General features: G+C 44.8%; 1 protein-coding gene across 1 annotated transcript in view; it reads right to left on the bottom strand.

Moving 5' to 3' along the window:
* DOCK1 (dedicator of cytokinesis 1) overlaps nucleotides 1–19,385 on the bottom strand; it is a 696,032-nt gene that overhangs the window by 181,214 nt on the left and 495,433 nt on the right. Inside the window, exons 32-33 of the mRNA XM_082266717.1 lie at nucleotides 18,935–18,993; nucleotides 11,125–11,273 (exon numbers count right to left, since the gene is read on the bottom strand). Of these exons, the coding sequence (XP_082122843.1) occupies nucleotides 11,125–11,273; nucleotides 18,935–18,993 (208 nt within the window). The remainder of the gene's footprint in view (nucleotides 1–11,124; nucleotides 11,274–18,934; nucleotides 18,994–19,385) is intronic.

Here is a 19,385-nt window from a genome sequence, read left to right as displayed (position 1 = left end):
ACCGCCAACGCCGCAATAATGTGAGAGTGGTGGGGCTCCCTGAAGGGGTGGAGGGGTCTAAACCGGCCATATTTGCGGAACAATTCTTTAAGGATCTTCTCGCCCTCACGGATCTCCCCCCCACATATGTTGTGGAGCGAGCCCATCGCGTTCCCCTGGGCGCTAGGCCGCCGGGGGCCCCGCCACGGCCCTTCCTGGTCAAATTCCTGAATTATCGGGATCGGGACATGCTCCTGGCCGAGGCCCGGAAGCATCAAGACCTACACTTTGAGAATACCCGGATCATGCTCTTCCCCGATTTTTCGGCTGAAACCCAGAGGAAACGCCGGTCGTTCACGGAAGTCCGTAAACGCCTCCGAGATAAGGAAATTAAATATAGCATGCTGTACCCCAGCAGGCTCCGGGTTCAATTTAACGGCTCCGTGAAATTTTTTGAATCCCCTCAAGAGGTCTCAGAGTGGATGGACGGTATTCGCTGATTCCCGGCTGCGGACTGCTCTTCTTCACGGATCTGTCCCCCGCTTCCTGGAGTGCTGATGTCCCTTTGTGCAAGGTTTTCCTTTTTTCTTTTTTCCCCCCCCGTTTTGTATCCCTTTTTTGGTCTCATGTGCTCCTGACTGCCCGGGGGCTCCGCTGGAGTCTCTACTACACTCATTTGGTTCCTGTCGGACTTTGTTTGCACTGCACAGCGTTCACTGACTCTCATGTTGGGAAGTTTGGGGCTTCAGGCCCGTGCCAGCTGGGTTTTGCCAGGACTCCCTGGCTTGTTTGATGTTGCTGGTACAAGGGCATTTGGGCAGTTTTTTTCTGGGCAGCTTTACCTCCTCCTGACTATATGGATCCTCGGGGCCTGTTGGTCTCTGTGGTGCACTGAATGTGACTCGGACAACTGGATTGTGGACTTCCTGGCCATCCCTGACTGTTTTTTTCATCCCCCTTTTATTTTTATTTTTATTTTTCCTTTTCTACATGCCCCCCATGGCTGATGTTTATAGATTCCTCTCATGGAATGTGAGGGGGCTTAATAGCAAGTATAAGCGGGCTGCTGTATTTCAATATCTTAAGCAACACAGACCACACGTGTTCCTCCTTCAGGAGACTCACCTGGATGGTAGTTTGGTCCGGGCACTTAGAAAACCCTGGATACAAAAGGCGTTTCACGCCACTCATTCCACCTATGCACGGGGGGTCACGATCCTGATTAGTAAAGCGATTCCTTGCTCCATCCACCAGGTGGTCTCTGACCCGGAGGGACGCTATGTGGCTTTAGTCGTTACTTTATATTCTCTCAAACTGCTTCTGATTAATGTCTATGTGCCTCCACCCTTTAGGGTGCAACTACTGTATGACCTTATGAACAAACTTTCTGATCATGTTTCATTGCCAGTGCTCTTGATGGGGGATTTTAATGCCATTCTGGATGGTGGGTTGGATACTTCCAACTCCAGTCGGCCGGCCTCGCTTGACCTCTTGGCCTGGGCATCTGCTTTGGGCCTGGTGGAACTCTGGCGTTGGAAGCATCCTGATGATCGGTGTTATTCTCATCTTTCCGCCTCGCATCGTTCTGCGGCCCGCATTGACCTAGCTTTTGGGAACGCTCGTCTGCAATCCCTCCTTTCCACTGCTGACTATCTGGCCGGGGGGGTGTCTGATCATAACCCGCTTCTCTTGACAGTGCACCTCCAGGTGGAGGCTAGAGAGCGGGGCTGGAGGCTGTCCTCTGGATGGCTCCAAAATGAGCAGATTACCTCCCGGCTGGAGAAGGTTATTCAGACATATTGGGAGAGCAACGGGGGTTCTGCGGAACCTGGGATGGTGTGGGAGGCATTTAAGGCGGTGGCCAGGGGTGAATGTATAGCTGGTATTAAGTCTGCTAGGAAGGATCATAACAGTACGATTGTGTCCCTACAGGAGGAGGAGAGAGAGCGGGCGAGAGAACATGCGGAGTCGGCCTCTGATTCCACTTACATTTCTTTAATGGAGGCGCGGCGCGCTCTCTCTCTCCACTTCTCTGACCTCGCCCACACCGAGGCCTCACATGTGCGGGCTTCGGTGTTTGCGCAGGGGGACAAGAACGGCAAGCTTTTGGCGAGGCTGGTGGCGGATCAAAAGGCCCCGATTAATGTTCCGCTTCTCAGGAGCTCGGGGGGTGACCTCTTGACGGACCCCGCGGACATACTGGCTGAGTTCAGGAGGTACTTTGAGACCTTGTATACCCCTGCCACTGACTACGACCAAACTGCCATGGAATTGCTCCTTCAAGGTCTCGACCTCCCCACACTGACTGCTGACGACAGCGCCCTTCTGGACGCCCCTATTACCCCTTTGGAGGTGGAAAAGGCTATTGCCGCATTTCCTCCGCATAAGGCCCCGGGTCCGGATGGGTTCCCCGCAGATTTTTATAAATCATTTGCTGAGCAGCTGGCTCCACGCCTTAGTAGTCTATTTCAATATTGTTTGGAGGAGAAAGCTCTTCCCCCTTCCATGCTCGATGCCACCATGGTGTTGTTGCTGAAACCAGGTAAGGACCCCGTGGAGTGCTCCTCCTACAGGCCTATAGCCCTTCTAAATGCAGATCTGAAGGTCCTTTCCAAAATCCTGGCGTCCCGACTGGCGGGGGTCATCCATACATTGGTTGACCCGGACCGGACGGGTTTTATGCCAGGGAAGTCAGTGGATACCAATATCAGACGCCTCTTTACCCATCTTCAGCTACCCGCTGCTGACTATCCGCAGCGGATTGTGGTCTCTATCGATATTGAAAAGGCTTTTGACTCGGTCGACTGGTCGTACATGCATAAAGTGCTGGAGCTGATGGGCTTCGGCCCTACGTTCCGGCTGTGGGTTAAACTACTATACTCCTCTCCTCGTACGGCCATTCGGCTGGGTCTGGCCAAATCTGAGTACTTTGGGGTGGGGCGGGGTACCCGGCAGGGTTGCCCCCTCTCTCCCTTTTTGTTTGCCCTCACGATTGAACCGGTGGCCACCGCTCTCAGGACCTCCAATGCCTTTGATGCCATTCAGGTGGGATCCATTAGGGAATGCGTGGCTCTGTATGCTGACGATATGCTGCTCTTCCTTAGGGACTCGGGTCCCTCCCTACGGGCGGTTTTACGCATCCTGGACACTTTCGGCTCCTACTCCGGGCTCCGGGTGAATTGGGGGAAATCTTCCGTCCTATCCCTTACTGGGGCGCCGGTGGCGGTCTCCCCTGCTGATCCTCCCCTATGTTGGGTGGACTCCTTCACGTACCTGGGGGTTAAAGTCACGCGGCGCCCGGGGGATTATTACTCCCTGAATCTCCTCCCGCTTGTGCCTAGGCTACAACAGCTGGTACAGGTGTGGAGGAGGCTCCCGCTCTCGTTGCTTGGGCGTATTGCCTTATTGAAGATGAAGTTTCTTCCCGTGGTATTGTATTTTTTGAGGCACTCCCCTACCTGGGTCCCTCGAGCCTTTTTTCGCAAGTTGGATGGCATCATAGGATCCTTTTTGTGGTCTCCTGGGCCCCCTAGGATAGGCCTGCGGGCCCTCCAGGAGCCCAAGGCCAGTGGTGGGCTTGCTCTTCCTGATTGGCATAAATATTACCTAGCTGGGCAGATGGTATTTGCGAGACGTTGGTTGAGGGCGGATGCGGAGGATTCGGCTACGGTTCTGGAGGCTGCACACCTGGGGTCCTATGAGAGTTTACGCCTGGCATTATTTCGAGGGGTGAGCACCGATCTGCCGTTGACCGACTCCATGAAGGCTACGATCAAGGCGTGGGGCCAGACGGTGAAGCTGGCGTGCCCTAGCTATCTTGGTTTCTCACCTTCTGCCCCCTTGTGGATGAATCCCAGACTTCCCCATTTTTACCACCTCCCGGACCCTGGGGTATGGGCTGCTGTTGGTATAAAGACGTTGGGGGACGTTACCACCGAGGGTGCACTGGTCCCCTTTGACACCTTACGTTCCCGACATGACTTACCCACGACTTATTTCTTCCGTTTCTTACAGCTGCGGCACGCTTTCCAGAGTCAGTTTGCGGATCTCCGGATCGAGCCAGTGCCGTCGGACCTGGAATTGATGTTGACTAACCCTGACCTTAGTAAAACACTGTCTACTGTCTACAAGGAACTGTTCCGCCTCACCCCTCCGGGGATTGTGCGCTGCAAGCAGCGCTGGACGGAGGATATTCCTGACTTGCAGGGGGACGACTGGGATGACCTGTGGACAGATCCCTTTAAACACCTGGTGGCGGCTAGAGATAAGTTCATCCAATTTAAATTTCTCCACAGAGTGTATTATACGCCTGCCCGCCTGGCCAAGATCTTTCCGTCGGTGTCCGCTGAGTGTTGGCGATGTTCGGCTGCCCCAGCGGATGCCCGACATGTATTTTGGGACTGTGCTCTGGTTCAGCGCTACTGGTCGGAGGTCGTCTCCTGCCTTGGAAGGGTGCTTATGACTCCGGTTCCGCTGACCCAGAGCGTCTGTCTCCTGGGCCTGGTGGAGGAGGTGGTCCCCTCGGTGGCTCATAGGACGCTGTTGATTATACTACTGTTTTATGCCAAGAAGGCCATCCTACTACACTGGAAAAAAGTGTCACCCCCTTCGATACCCTTCTGGAAGGGGCTGGTGAACGCTGTTTTGCCTTTGTATAAGGCCACTTACGAGTCCCGTGGTTGTCTCCGGAAGTTCGAAAAGGTGTGGAAGGCATGGGTGGAATCCACCGAGACGGCGGGCTAATTGTGAATGGGAAGTGTCTGTATCTTATGGTTTATTTGGGCCCGCACTCTCACTGGTTCTTTTCTTTCAGTCAGGAAACCTCTGCTATTTCTGACCTGTAACTTTGTGTTCTGATCCAGTTGTCATGTATGTTTTTTTTTGGTCCTGTACCCCTGGGCCTGGGGGGGGCGGTCTGGACGGGTTATGCTGTCCCGGCCGCCCCCGGCCCCCTATGCTTTACTCGGTTCTATAGGTAAGCTGCCAGGGTTGGGAGGGTGGGAGGGGTGGGTTGGGAAGGGTTGTTGTGCCGTCCCGCCATGTTAGGGACTGGTGTTTGTCACTGTCTATATTTTTTTCTTGTTATAAAACAATAAAAAGAATTTTTCAAAAAAAAAAGTATGTGAACCCTTTGGAATGATATGGATTTCTGCACAAATTTGAAACCCTTGGAGTTCATAACTGGTTGAACCTCCTTTGGCAGCAATAACTTCAACCAAACGTTTCCTGTAGTTGCAGATCAGACGTGCATAACGGTCAGGAGCAATTCTTGACCATTCCTCTTTACAGAACCGTTTCAGTTCAGCAATATTCTTGGGATGTCTGGTGTGAATTGGTTTCTTGAGGTCATGCCACAGCATCTCAATCAGGTTAAGGTCAGGACTCTAACTGGGCCACTTCAGAAGGCGTATTTTCTTCTGTTTAAGCCATTCTGTTGTTGATTTACTTCTATGCTTTGGGTCATTGTCCTGTTGCAACACCCATCTTCTGTTGAGCTTCAGCTGGTAGACAGATGGCCTTAAAGAGGAAGTAAACCCTCCTCTACAATTTGTACCTATAGGTAAGCCTATGATAAGGCTTACCTATAGGTACTGTAAATATCTCCTAAACATGTACCGTTTAGGAGATATTTACCTTACATACAGCCAGTGACGTCACTGGCGCATGCGCTCTGAAGGAATGGCCGCTCGTGCCGTTCCTTCAGAGTCCCGTGCCGTGACTGTCGGCTCTCGCGTGCGCGGGAGTGACGTCACCGCGGCTCCGGCCAATCAGATGGCCGGACGCCGCGATCCCAGAAGACGGGCGAGTGGACATGTCGCCCGTCATAGAGGTGAATGAGCGGCACGGCGGGGGCTCACTCTAAGGTAAGTATTGCATAATGGGCTAGTATGCGATGCATACTAGCTCATTATGTCTTTCTCTTGCAGGGTGAAAAAAAGAAAAAAAAAATTTGAGTTTACAACCTCTTTAAGTTCTCCTGCAAAATGTCTCGAAAAACTTGGGAATTCATTTTTCCTTCGAGGATAGCAATCCGTCCAGGCCCTGACACAGCAAAGCAGCCCCAAACCATGATGCCCCACCACCATACTTCACAGTTGGGATGAGGTTTTGATGTTGGTGTGCTGTGCCTCTTTTTCGCCACACATAGTGTTGTGTGTTTTTTCCAAACAACTTAACTTTGGTTTGATCTGTCCACAGAATATTTTACCAGTACTGCTGTGGAACATCCAGGTGCTCTTGTGCAAACTGTAAATGTGCAGCAATGTTTTGTTTGGACAGCAGTGGCTTCCTCTGTGGTATCCTCCCATGAAATCCATTCTTGTTTAGTGTTTTACGTATTGTAGATTCGCTAACAGGGATGTTAGCATTTGCCAGTGACTTTTGTAAGTCTTTAGCTGACACTCTAGGATTCTTCTTCACCTCATTGAGCAGTCTGCACTGTGCTCTTGCAGTCATCTTTACAGGACGGCCACTCCTAGGGAGAGTAGCAGCAGTGCTGAACTTTCTCCATTTATAGACAATTTGTCTTACCAAGGACTGATGAACAGCAAGGCTTTTGGAGATACTTTTATAACCCTTTCCAGCTTTATGCAAGTCAACAATTCTTAATCGTAGGTCTTCTGAGAGCTCTTTTTTGCGAGGCATCATTCACATCAGGCAATGCTTCTTGTGAAAAGCAAACCCAGAACTTTTGTGTTTTTTAAAGGGCAGGGCAGCTGTAACCAACATCTCCAATCTCATCTCATTGATTGGACTCCAGTTGGCTGACATCTCACTCCAATTAGCTCTTGGAAATGTCATTAGTCTAGGGGTTCACATACTTTTTCCACCTGCACTGTGAATGTTTACATGGTGTGTTCAATAAAAACATAGCAACATTTCATTCTTTGAGTGTTATTATTAGTTTAAGCAGACTGTGATTATCTATTGTTGTGACTTAGATGATGATCAGATCATATTTTATGACCAATTTGTGCATAAATCCATATCATTCCAAAGGGTTCACATACTTTTTCTTGCAGCTGTGTGTATATATATATATATATATATATATATATATATATATATATGTACACACGGAACAAAATTATAAACGCAACACTTTTGTTTTTGCCCTCATCTTTCATGAGCTGAACTCAAAGATCTAAGACTTTTTCTTTGTACACAAAAGGCCTATATCTCTCAAATATTGTTCACAAATCTGTCTAAATCTGTGTTAGTGAGCACTTCTCCTTTGCCAAGATAATCCATTCACCTCACAGGTGTGGCATATCAAGATGCTGATTAGACAGCATGATTATTGCATAGGTGTGTCTTAGGCTGGCCACAATACAGGCCACTCTGAAATGTGCAGTTTTACTGAATTGGGAGGGTCCGAAAACCGGTCAGTATCTGATGCGACCACCATTTGACTCATGCAGTGCAACACATCTCCTTCGCACAGAGTTGATCAGGTTGGTGATTGTGGCCTGTGGAATGTTGGTCCACTCCTCTTCAATGGCTGTGCGAAGTTTCTGGATATTGGCAGGACTTGGAACACGCTGTCGTATATGCCGATCCAGAGCATCCCAAACATGTTCAATGGGGGACATGTCCGGTGAGTATGCTGGCCATGCAAGAACTAGGATGTTTTCAGCTTCCAGGAATTGTGTACAGATCCTTGCAACATGGGGCCATGCATTATAATGCTGCAACATAAGGCGATGGTCATGGATGAATGGCACAACAATGGGCATCAGGATCTCACCACGGTATCTCTGTGCATTCAAAATGCCATAAATAAAATGCACCTGTGTTCATTGTCTATAACATATGCCTGCCCATACCATGACCCCAGAGCCACCATGGGCCACTCGATCCACAATGTTGACATCAGCAAACCGCTCACCCACACGACGCCATACACGCTGTCTGCCATCTGCCCTGTACAGTGAAAATCGGGATTCATCCGTGAAGAAAATGCCTCTCCAAAGTGCCAGACACCATTGAATGTCGGTTTACGATGACAAACTGCAGTCAGGTCGAGACCCCGATGAGGACGACGAGCATGCAGATGAGCTTCCCTGAAATAGTTTCTGACAGTTTGTGCAGAAATTATTTGGTTATGCAAACCGATTGTTGCAGCAGCTGTCTGGGTGGCTGGTCTCAGACGATCTTGGAGGTGAAGATGCTGGATGTGAAAGTCCTGGGGTGGTGTGGTTACTAGTGGTCTGCGGTTGTGAGGCCAGCTGGATGTACTGCCAATTTATCTGAAACGCCTTTCGAGATGGCTTATTGTAGAGGAATGAACATTAAATTCACGGGCAACAGCTCTGGTGGACATTCCTGCAGTCAGCATGCCAATTGCAAGCTCCCTCAAAATTTGGGACATCTCTGGCAGTGTGCTGTGTGATAAAACTGCACATTTTAGAGTGGCCTTTTATTGTGGCCAGCCTAAGGCACACCTGTGCAATAATCATGCTATTGATCTTGATATGCCACACCTGTGAGGTGGAGTGATTATTTTGGCAAAGGAGAAGTGCTTACTAACACAGATTTAGACAATATTTGAGAGAAATAGGCAGTTTGTGTACATAAAAGAAAAAGTCTTAGATCTTTGAGTTCAGCTCATGAAAAATGGGGGCAAAATAAAAGTGCTGCGTTTATAACTGTATATATATATATACACACACACACACACTATCTCACAAGTGAGTACACCCCTTACATTTTTGTAAATATTTTATTATATCTTTTCATGTGACAAAACTGAAGAAATTACAGTTTGCTACAATGAAGAGTAGTGAGTGTACAGCTTGTATAACAGTGTAAATTTGCTGTCCCCTTAAAATAACACAACACACAGCCAATAATGTCTAAACCGCTGGCAACAAAAGTGAGTACACCCCTAAGTAAAAATGTCCTAATTGGGCCCAATTAGCCATTTTCCCTTCTCGGTGTCATGTGACTGTTATACAAGCTGTACACTCACTACTTTACATTGTATTGTAGAAAAGTGTCATTTCTTCAGTGTTGTCACATGAAAAGATATAATAAATATTTACAAAAATGTGAGGGGTGTACTCACTTTTGTGAGATATTGTGTGTGTGTGTGTGTGTGTGTGTGTGTGTGTGTGTGTGTGTATATATGTATATATATATATATATATACACATTTATGCATTTCTATTTTAAATGGGTTAGCAGGTTGTTTTACAAGGTTTGGGTTCACATTAACTTAAAAACCAACGTATAGTTTTATGTATGTTTAAATCAATAGCTAATTGCAAAACGAAATCATTAAAATCTCATTGCAATCCTCACCATTTGTCCGTGCAGACTCACAGTACCTTTTCTGTCATCCGGCGTCACTCCTCTTTAGGGCTGAACAATGCTCAATTTCATTCAACCCTCTTCTTATTAATGCAAGATTATCAATATGCTTATCAAACCATGCATAGAACCATTGGATAGGTGTATAATATATGATAATGGAAAAACCATCACAACAAGCCAGTCAAATGTTAAAAGCCCATCATCTTCAAGTATGTTTTTACTTTAACCTAAAATGAATTGCAGATTTTCTTTTAAAGCTGAACTCCAATTTAAAAACAGTTATTACAGTTACTATTTTTAAAAATCATTAAATGCATTTTAAATGCAGCTAGTATAAGCAGGGTCGCTGATAAGGCAGTGCAGCTAGCCCTCCTTGTACTGGGCCCCTACCCAATCAGTTCAAAAGGGGGGCCCAGGCATCTGCTGAGTAGGAGGGCTAGCTGTACTATCTTGTTACAGACACTATTCCTCTTCTTTCTTCCCCTGCAATGCGGTCAGCTTCTCTCTCCGGCTGCCCTGCAAGGGAGTGGTTTTAGCACATGCACCCCTCCCATCTGCTGTCCGGGCCCCCTGTGTGCCCCTTTCCAACCGCAGCACTGCTGGTCCTCCTCCTCTCCCATTGGCAGCTGCTGTGGGCACACAGAGGGATGTTTCAGAATGGAGAGTGGGGGTAAGGGGCCAGTAAATATTTATTTTATTGGCCCCTTCCTTTCCTGAATGAACACAGTGATTGATCGGTACCAATCACTCCTGTGTCAATTCATCACTGAAGCATAGTAAACTGTGTTCACTATGCTTTGGTTGGTGAATAAGCAAGAAGCTTCAGAGCGCTCCTAGTTAATTCATCTTCCAACTGAGGCTGCAAAGAAAGGGTCTGATGAATCTATGTCCACAGTCACTTCTGCTCGAGGGGGGGGGTCTGTCAGGTAGGCTGTATGGGGGCCTCTTGATTTCTAACAGCAGCCCTGAGTATAAGTACATGAACTCAACATGACCTCAGCTTGTTGCATCCCCTCTACAAAAGCACTTTGATTTGAAAAGAACGGGCCGGTACAAAGAGACAATCAAGTGCCTTATATTCCCATCTGTTGGTATGTTCTGACAGGAGGAAAAAGCAGACAGGTGACTTCACCAGTCTGCAGCTTCTCCTTTACTGTTCACTCAGAGGAGACCTAGCTGTGTTGCTTTAAGTGGTTGTAAACCTCTGAGATTAAAAATGAACAAAGCAAAAATGACACTTGACAGTCTATGCAAGTGATCCCAGGGGATGGCCCCTCCTTCCTCCAGCACACAGCAGGTGACTGACAGTCTCAGCTGTACATGTTTCTCAATAAGACTGTGTGTGTGTGTGTGTGTGTGTGGGGGGGGGGGGGTTGGTTATCATTAGCTCTGCTTAAGTCTCAGATTACACTCCGCTCCCTGCTGTACAGCGTGTGACATCAGACCCCCCGCCCCCTGCCTTCTAGAAGCCCAGAAATGCTGTGTAAAATGTGTGCTTTAGAAGGATATAGAGGAGAAAGTGCTGCAGATAAACAGGTACAACAGGTATGTAGGAGGATTTGTTTCATCTCTGTGTATCACCTGAGGCCAGTCACTCCACTCAGTATATGTAAAGGTTTACAACCACCTTAACTGCAGCAAAAAAAAAAAATTGGGTCACTGAGGTAACTTCGCTGCGTGGCAGAACTATACAATTCCTAGGATGGGATAAAGAGTAATAAACAGGTACAACAGCTCCCACGTATGTATTAAAATGGTGTATTTAACCATTTGCCTGAAGTTCAGCTTTCAATTGCATTCATTTCTAATGTACTAGGCAACCCAGCTTACCATCTGAAAGCTCCTTGTGGAATGGAATTCACACTGCATCATGTCAAAGAAAATCGGGATAGTGGCTTTACGTAGCTCTGTCTCCGGGATCAAGGTCATCTCCAAAATAGGGCCAACCATTTCAGGAATAAATTTGATTTTATGCTGACCTTTGAGGGAAAACAAAACAGCTAATATCAGAACACTCACAAACAACAGAGGATGGAGAAATGCGTCAGTAAAACTCTGCTTCTCTCCTTGGAATTTATCCTTATTTAAGTAGATAACCTTCAGGAAAAAGAGCTGCATTATTATATTTTAAACAGTGTATAAGTACAATTACCAGACAACTATTCAAGGGGGAATCAAAGCAGCACTTGAAAGGCTTTCAAAAACCAGGCACGTTTACTTGCATATACTTTAAACATTTGTCTGGATTAAATCAGACAGAGAGAGAGAGAAAGTGCTTGGGGCAGCTCTTCTTTATGTCTAGCTGGAGAAAACGTTATACACCTACTTTCAATTTAGCAGGAAGAAATTATTTAGGTGTCATTTATTTAGAAATTGGGAAAGAAAAACCATCAGGCAATAAATAAAATCCCTGAATGAGCTACTAATAATATGTTGCAACTGTGCTCAAGCATGAAAGTCTTTACTCATATAATCTCTTGTGGCAGTGAAGCACTGCAGCCTCCTGTCACACAACTCTCTGCAATCTTCTTGCAGTGCGGTGTGTTACACAAACAAGAAAAAATGCACCACATAACTAATACGTGCACATTTGTCCATAGTTTATCCCTTTAAATACCCTGCTAGTGCAGAAAGATACCTGCTGTACTTATTTCCTAAGTCCTGTGGTGGGCTGATAACACACATCATTTTTTGGACTAAGTGTTGTCAGACCTGCCCAGTGTCTTTTGTTAAACCACTCCTACTCTAAGGTCTCTACAACATAAAGGCATATTATTCTGTTGTCCAAACTAAGAACATGCTTTTTTTAAACATAGGAAGGGTGCAAACTATGCAGGACAATTATAAAGCAATCTTTTGTGCTCGAATGTGGTGGTCCAAGTGTGATAAAACGTCTGCTGCTCTGGCTTATAGGTATAGCACTGACATTGCCTTGCTGCCCTCTTAGGAATGTGGGTATACCTTCAGATAACACTACAAAATAACAAAAAGAGGGCACACCAGCCTAGCGCATTATCATTATGACAATTACTGTATGTATAAATGCAAGTAACGCACTCACTAATGCATGACAATAACAGGCGTATTATATAACACGGATGTGACTGCCGCCAGATCCCCACCACTCCACTAATAGCACGGGAAGACCCTTCAGCATTCAATATGGCTTAAGCATTTAATGGGACAGCTCCTCTACCTTGGAGCCAGTGGTGAATGTAGTCTCATTTTCAGGCATGCGTGGGCTTGGTCTCTGTTTTTTTCGTACAAATACTAGATAAATTACATTAAAATCATATGTTCTGTTATCATACAAAAAACATTTTTGTGCTTGTCCCTTCGAATATTTTTGCATGATCGCCTCTTGAAAGTTGTGTACTAATGATTAGATTATCGGACGATTGCCCCGAATACGCTTTTTTTGTTGTTCAATATTCTGATTGTGTGTACTAGGCATTAGCCTTCTTGACTGAAACACTGTGTAGGTCACATTAGTGATCAACCTGTGGCCCTCCAATTATTGCAGAAATACACATCCAATCATGCCTCTGCCTTTGGGAGTCATGCTTGTAACTGTCAGTCTTGCAATGCCTCATGGGGCTTCTAGTTTTGCAGTAGCTGGAGGTCCACAGGTTGAGCATCCATGGCTGTAAGAGAACATATCATGTTGGACTGCTAAGCTCTGCATGTGGGCAGCAGTTCAGCTCTCCAGGAAACTGCTCACACAAAGCAGCTTTTTATAGCTCCAATCACACACACTTTAAGTGATTGTAAACCTCTGACATGCAATATAGTGTGTGCTTGTCTCAATCCAGAGCACTAAGTGTAATTTCTGTCCGCTGCCTCATTCTTCTGCTATCAGCAGGAGTCTATCATGACAAACTTTCCCGACACCAAGGAGGGAAAAAAAAGGTGATTTGGGAGGGGGCTCCAGCACACAGCTTGTGACTGACATCCTCAGCTCTGTCCCTGTGTGCTGTGTGAAGGGGGGTGCCCCTTCCCTACGATCAGCTCTCACTGAGATCTATAGAGTGAAACTTCATCTCCCTGCTCTTTGCTTTCTGAAACCTAAGAGAAGCTGTATAAATTCTGCTCTTTTAAACAGCTGTAGAGAAAAGATTGCTACAGATAAACAAGTACAACTTAACTGGGTATATGTAAGGTTATCAACCTTTTTAAGCTATATTTGCTTGTTATACAGCCTGACTGTATAACCGCTATAAAAAACAAGACTTCAGTCGAGCTTTAAGGAGTAAGCGGGAGTTCTAACTTCATCCTAGCTTTGCTGGCTGTGTACTTGTTTAGGGTAACTAGCATTTCTCAGAAGAGATTTAGCAATGGCAGCCCCCCTATTTCTTACAGTACAGGTTTCCTTTAAGCATTCATACTTACTCTTCTAAAGAAACTTTAAATTGATGGAAATAGGAGATGACTGCAGCCTGGCTTGAAAAGTGAGAGACAGAGAATGTTCTGAGCTTCAAGCTGCACAAACATAAGTTTCTGATCAAGTGACAACGTGGATATTTTACACTTGTGGAGTTAAAAATAAATAATAAAAACACACGCATTCCCCCCTTCTGATGGAGTGACCCTGGAAATGTTTAATGGTTTGCAGCGCACACTTCAAGGAGCTGTAAGGCATACTCCTTTTTCAGGGCTGTTATTTTCAAACTTGTATGTGACAGTTTTCATGTATTATGTCTGAAAAATGTCAGAGTCAGTGTTTCAGAAAACAAATGCTTCTGACACTCGGTTATTCATCAAACACAGCATCAATGTCATAAAGTTTTCTGGAGGTTTTATTGCTCTCGGTATAAAGATGCCACAGACAATGTAAACTTTCCGAAGCCGGCAATGGAATTTAAAAAAGCACAATGAAATGCATAATTAAAGGTACAGTCCAGTCAAACATGAAAATGATAGGGACATCCTACTTATAGCCTACTTCTTGAGCTGCCCAATTTCTGATCTGTCATTCATTACATCTAGCTGATTTAAAGTGCTCATACAGTCAAAACTTGTATCTTTATCTTTATGTTTGGATTTATGTTTGGATAGAGTAGTAGTAGTAGTAGTGGATTAGTCCACTGCGTGAACTCCTGGGCTTGGGAGGATACCACCTGGATTCCATTTGGCTTATGAGTTTTGAGGGTAGTATTCTCTTCTTTAGAGCCAAAACCCTCAAAACGTCTTGTCCTCCCAAGCCCAGGAACACGTGGTATGGACTGAATAACTATGATAATCTAATGAGTCTTGTCTGTTATGGTGCTTGTGAGTAGATTTATTTTTATCTTACAATAAATTTGCATTGGGATAATGCATTAGGCTGGTGCACCCTCTCATGTCTTTGTAGTACGATATAGGGGCTCCTCCAGTCATAAGAGGGCAGCAAAGTGTGGCGCGTCCATAATGGATGTATATAAAGAACTGACATTAAACCACCACCACACTCATGCGCAGGAGGTATCTTGTCCTGTTGTGTTTATCAGGGGGCCATGCGACAGGAGACAGTCAGAAACTAGGAAACATTACAAGAGATTGTTACAGATCATCACTATCACAGTTCCTTTAGAACACAGCGCTCCCTACAGCCCACTTTTAAAATGACTGGCATTTGGGATTGCTATTTTTTCGGCCAGAGGAAAAAAAAAAAGTACATCAATTTTTTTTAAATGGACAGCACAGAAAACATATCGATATGTGAGAAAAATCATCTAGTTAGTGGAATTTAGTTTAATTGTAAGCATCTAGGCAAGGCAAACATCGACTAATGGCTGTAGGGACCAAACAGCAAGTACCAAGAGTTGGGCAACAGGGCACTGCTGCCTGTACGCCAATTGGAGGCATTTCCAGTCACTCTGCCCTGGAGACAAAAACAGAAGTATAAAGATATCTCACGAACGTAAGATCTTGACAGGTTTGACAGCTGTCCCCATTAGAATATTTCCCATCTCCTCCTGTTCTAGTTACAACTGTAGATTTATACACCTTATGGGAAACTCTTCCAGCATGCACTACAACAGTGGATGTGAGCAAATACCCTTTGAGATGATCATAAGCAGCAAATCATTGTTTTAGGTTTATACAGGGTTTGGGGCACCCAGGATTTAGAATGTTTTTACTGTTCTAAAACACTCATATTTGCCTTAATTTGTGAACTATTGAAGCTGCCAAAGCTGGCCTCTTCTTTGGAAAATACTAGTAGATCATGGCTTCATAACTGATGGGGAACAAATAAGCAGGACAGGAATTGTGACATACTTGTTTTAGGTCATTAACTGGTATGGAGACAGTCTGCAACTAGTATTTTGAAAAGAAGAGATGAGCAAAAGCAACCTTCATAAGTTTTCTAAGACAACAGAAAATGTGATCATGGCCAGGGCAAGATTTGCCATTAGGCTACATAGGCCATAGTTTGGGGGCCATCCCTGCTTAGGGAAGCACCAAGCCCAGGATTACCACGTAACTTGGAACCTGTGGGGCTGGCATACAGAATCCAGGGTCCCTAACAGAATGGCAGTGATTGTCCTACAGACTGTACCGTTACTGCAGACTGCTTCCTCCCATTTTCTCCCTCAGGTCCCACCAGATCCAGAATCCCCTGCAGTGTCCCTAATCTCCTCCCACATTGTCCCTCAGCTACCTCCAGTGACACCAGAAACAGCTGTATTGGCATAAAGGTTGCCACCCAACATACATTACCAGATATTATATTTTTCTAAGCTGAGGAACAAGCTTGAAAGTTGGATTATCACAAACGTGTATGAGGACAAAGTTTTTTTCCCCCCAATTTGGCAGGAAACTCGCTGCAAGTTTGTGAATATATAAGACTTCTGCCAGTAAAGTAGAGAGCATTCCAGAGTTAAGGGTGCTTCACACACAAGAAACTGCTGCTTAAATGATTGCAAGGACAATTATAGAGAAGGACCCTTCTAGGAAACTGCTTGACATTACAGAAGCAGGTGCTCATTATTATATTTAATGCTCAACTTCAGCAACAGGTGAAGTTTTTGAGGAGATCATTTAAGGCAGCAAGTCACCGCAATGTAAGGAGTCTATCTAACATTTTATAGGAAAAAGTCATAGCATGTAACTCTTATTTTTAGGACCCACTTGCCAATTCTCAAGTCCACACTAACACATCTAGACCTAGTAAGTCTGCAAGTCACTCAGCCAGAACTAAGGGTTCAACCCATGTAAGGTTACCTGTGCATAGATACCCTTGTCACAATGCCCGGAGTGCTTCTTGGACACAAAGTACTAAAGTATATACAACAGACATAATACCGCTTTTTGGTAAAAGCAGTGGTCATTGTCAATACACCTAGAGTGTAAGAACATTTCTAAGCACAGTACTTACAGTTGTGTTCAAAATTATTCAACCCCCAATGCTGTAAAGGGTTTTAGGGAATTTAGTGTACATTTGTAATTGTATTCAGAATGAAATCCTACAAGGACTTCTTAAAGAACCATATGCAACTAAAATGACATCAATTGGTTTTTTAATACAGTAGTAAATGTTTCTTTTGTGAATTCTTCATTGACAATTATTCAACCCCTTAAAGACTACCACTCTGAAGAACAGAGGTTCATTGAAGTGTTTTCAATCAGGTATTGAAAACACCTGTGGATGTCAGGGAGCAGCAATAAAGCCTAATAAGCACCAATTAGGCAGCTTTAAAATGACTGTGATACTCCGCTCCTTCTAGACATTTACTGGTGTGGTTACAAACATGGTGAAGTCAAGAGAACGGTCCAGGAAGACAAGAGAAGAGGTGATTACTCTTCACAGGAAGGACAATGGCTATAAGAAGATTGCAAAGATGTTAAACATACCAAGAGACACCATAGGAAGCATCATTCGCAAATTCAAGGCAAAGGGCACTGTTGAAACGCTACCTGGTCGTGGCAGAAAGAAGATGCTGACCTCGATTGCTGTGCGCTACCTGAAGCATAGAGTGGAGAAAAGTCCCCGTGTGACTGCTGAGGAACTGAGAAAAGATTTGTCAGATGTGGGTACTGAAGTTGCTGCTCAGACAATACGGCGCACACTGCGTAATGAAGGCCTCCACGCCAGAACTCCCAGGCGCACCCCCTTGCGGTCTCCAAAGAATAAGAAGAGTCGACTGCAGTATGCCAAAAGTCATGTGGACAAACCACAGAAGTTTTGGGATAGTGTTCTGTGGACTGATGAAACAAAATTAGAACTATTTGGGCTCATGGATCAACGCTATGTTTGGAGGAGGAAGAACAAGGCCTATGAAGAAAAGAACACCTTGCCTACTGTGAAGCATGGTGGGGGGTCAATCATGCTTTGGGGCTGTTTTGCTTCTCCAGGTACAGGGAAGCTTCAGCCTGTGCAAGGTACCATGAATTCTCTTCAGTACCAGGAGATATTGGATGACAATGTGATGCAGTCCGTCACAAACCTGAGACTTGGGAGACGTTGGACTTTTCAACAGGACAATGATCCCAAGCATACCTCCAAGTCCACTAGAGCATGGTTGCAGATTAAAGGCTGGAACATTTTGGAGTGGCCATCACAGTCATCAGACTTAAATCCGATTGAGAACCTCTGGTGGGACTTAAAGAAAGCAGTTGCAGTGCACAAGCCTAAGAATGTGACTGAACTGGAGGCTTTTGCCCATGACGAATGGGCGAAGATACCCGTAGATCACTGCAAGACACTTGTGTCAAGCTATGCTTCACGTTTAAAAGCTGTTATAACTGTAAAAGGATGTTGTACTAAGTACTAAGATTGAATGTCACTTGGGGTTTGAATAAAACTGATAATGATGTGAGCACAGAAAAGACATTTGTGGTTATTTCATTATAAATGTTATGTTATATTTGTCTGACCTACACGTGCCTCTTTGATTTAATTGTAAGCAGGATGACTGAATGATCAAAATCAATGTCAAACTGGCCAAAACAATCAATTTCAGTGGGGGTTGAATAATTGTGAACACAACTGTAGTAGGAGAGCTGAATGTACAACTACTCCATGGGACCAGTGTGCAGTGTTAAACATCATGATTACTATACCTCCTTTGGTGTTGTGAAAACTGGCCAAAGAAATGAACAGTTCAAGGAACATGTAAACATCTTGTAAATGTAAGTAAAAAAATAAACCATAGGCTGAGGTAACTTGTGAAAGCTGCCAAAAAGAAAACACTTTTTGCTATTAGCAGGAACACTCCAACATAATTTGTAAATCTCCACAAGCCCCAGTGTGAGGGGCCTGGTGTCTACCAATTGGTAGACTGGTTTAAGTCCTGACTCTATAGATCAGAAGTGGCAAAGAAGACATTGCAAATCAGTGATCGATACTTAATGGTAGCAGGATCTATTTGGTTTAAATAAGACAAGTGAACCTTAACATTTTCTCATTCAGGATTATTTACTGTTTAAGGCTTATTTTATTAAAGTAATAAAGTTCAAGCAGCATTTTGAGACTACTCCTCCAGACTACTGCAAGAGAGAGTTTCACCTTGTTCTAAGTCATACTTGACAACTAAATGTAAAACAGGATATTATCTGTTTGCCTAAATGAACATGTCCATTTTAAACCAAAAGCAAACAATGCTATTAATAGGGAAAAACTTTTAGAAAATCATGATGAAAACAGGGATTAAACACTCACCTAAATTATACCACATATCTCTGATTTCAAAGCCGATCTGCCTTCTCATATCACAGTACCTGAAAGATGAGAAACAAGTAATTAATGGATTTGCATCCTTGCTTCCTGTCTCGTAGATATATATTAGTGACATAGGATTACTATGGTAGCAATAATTTAGGATGACATGTTATGACCGTTTTTTAATCACTCTGTTGGAGAGACGATGCCCTTGTAAATTTTAAGGGTAAACAATCAGCATTGTGTTGTTTTTAATAGAAATGGTCCGCTCTATTCCTTCTTTTTACATTAATGAATTATCTAGAACAACTTGCCTTGGGTGGCACTTTTAAGCAAAGCATAAAAGGGCTTCCAACTTGCATCTGCCTGTTTACAGGATGCATTTTGGTGGCAGTGGGGACTATCAGTGCTACTACTAAAAAGTAGCAAACCTTTATGCAAGCCATTACAT

This window comes from Pelophylax lessonae, assembly GCF_965119305.1.
Source record: "Pelophylax lessonae genome assembly, chromosome: 9".
Lineage (NCBI taxonomy): Eukaryota > Metazoa > Chordata > Amphibia > Anura > Ranidae > Pelophylax > Pelophylax lessonae.
This window is presented reverse-complemented; position numbering and strand designations above follow the sequence as displayed.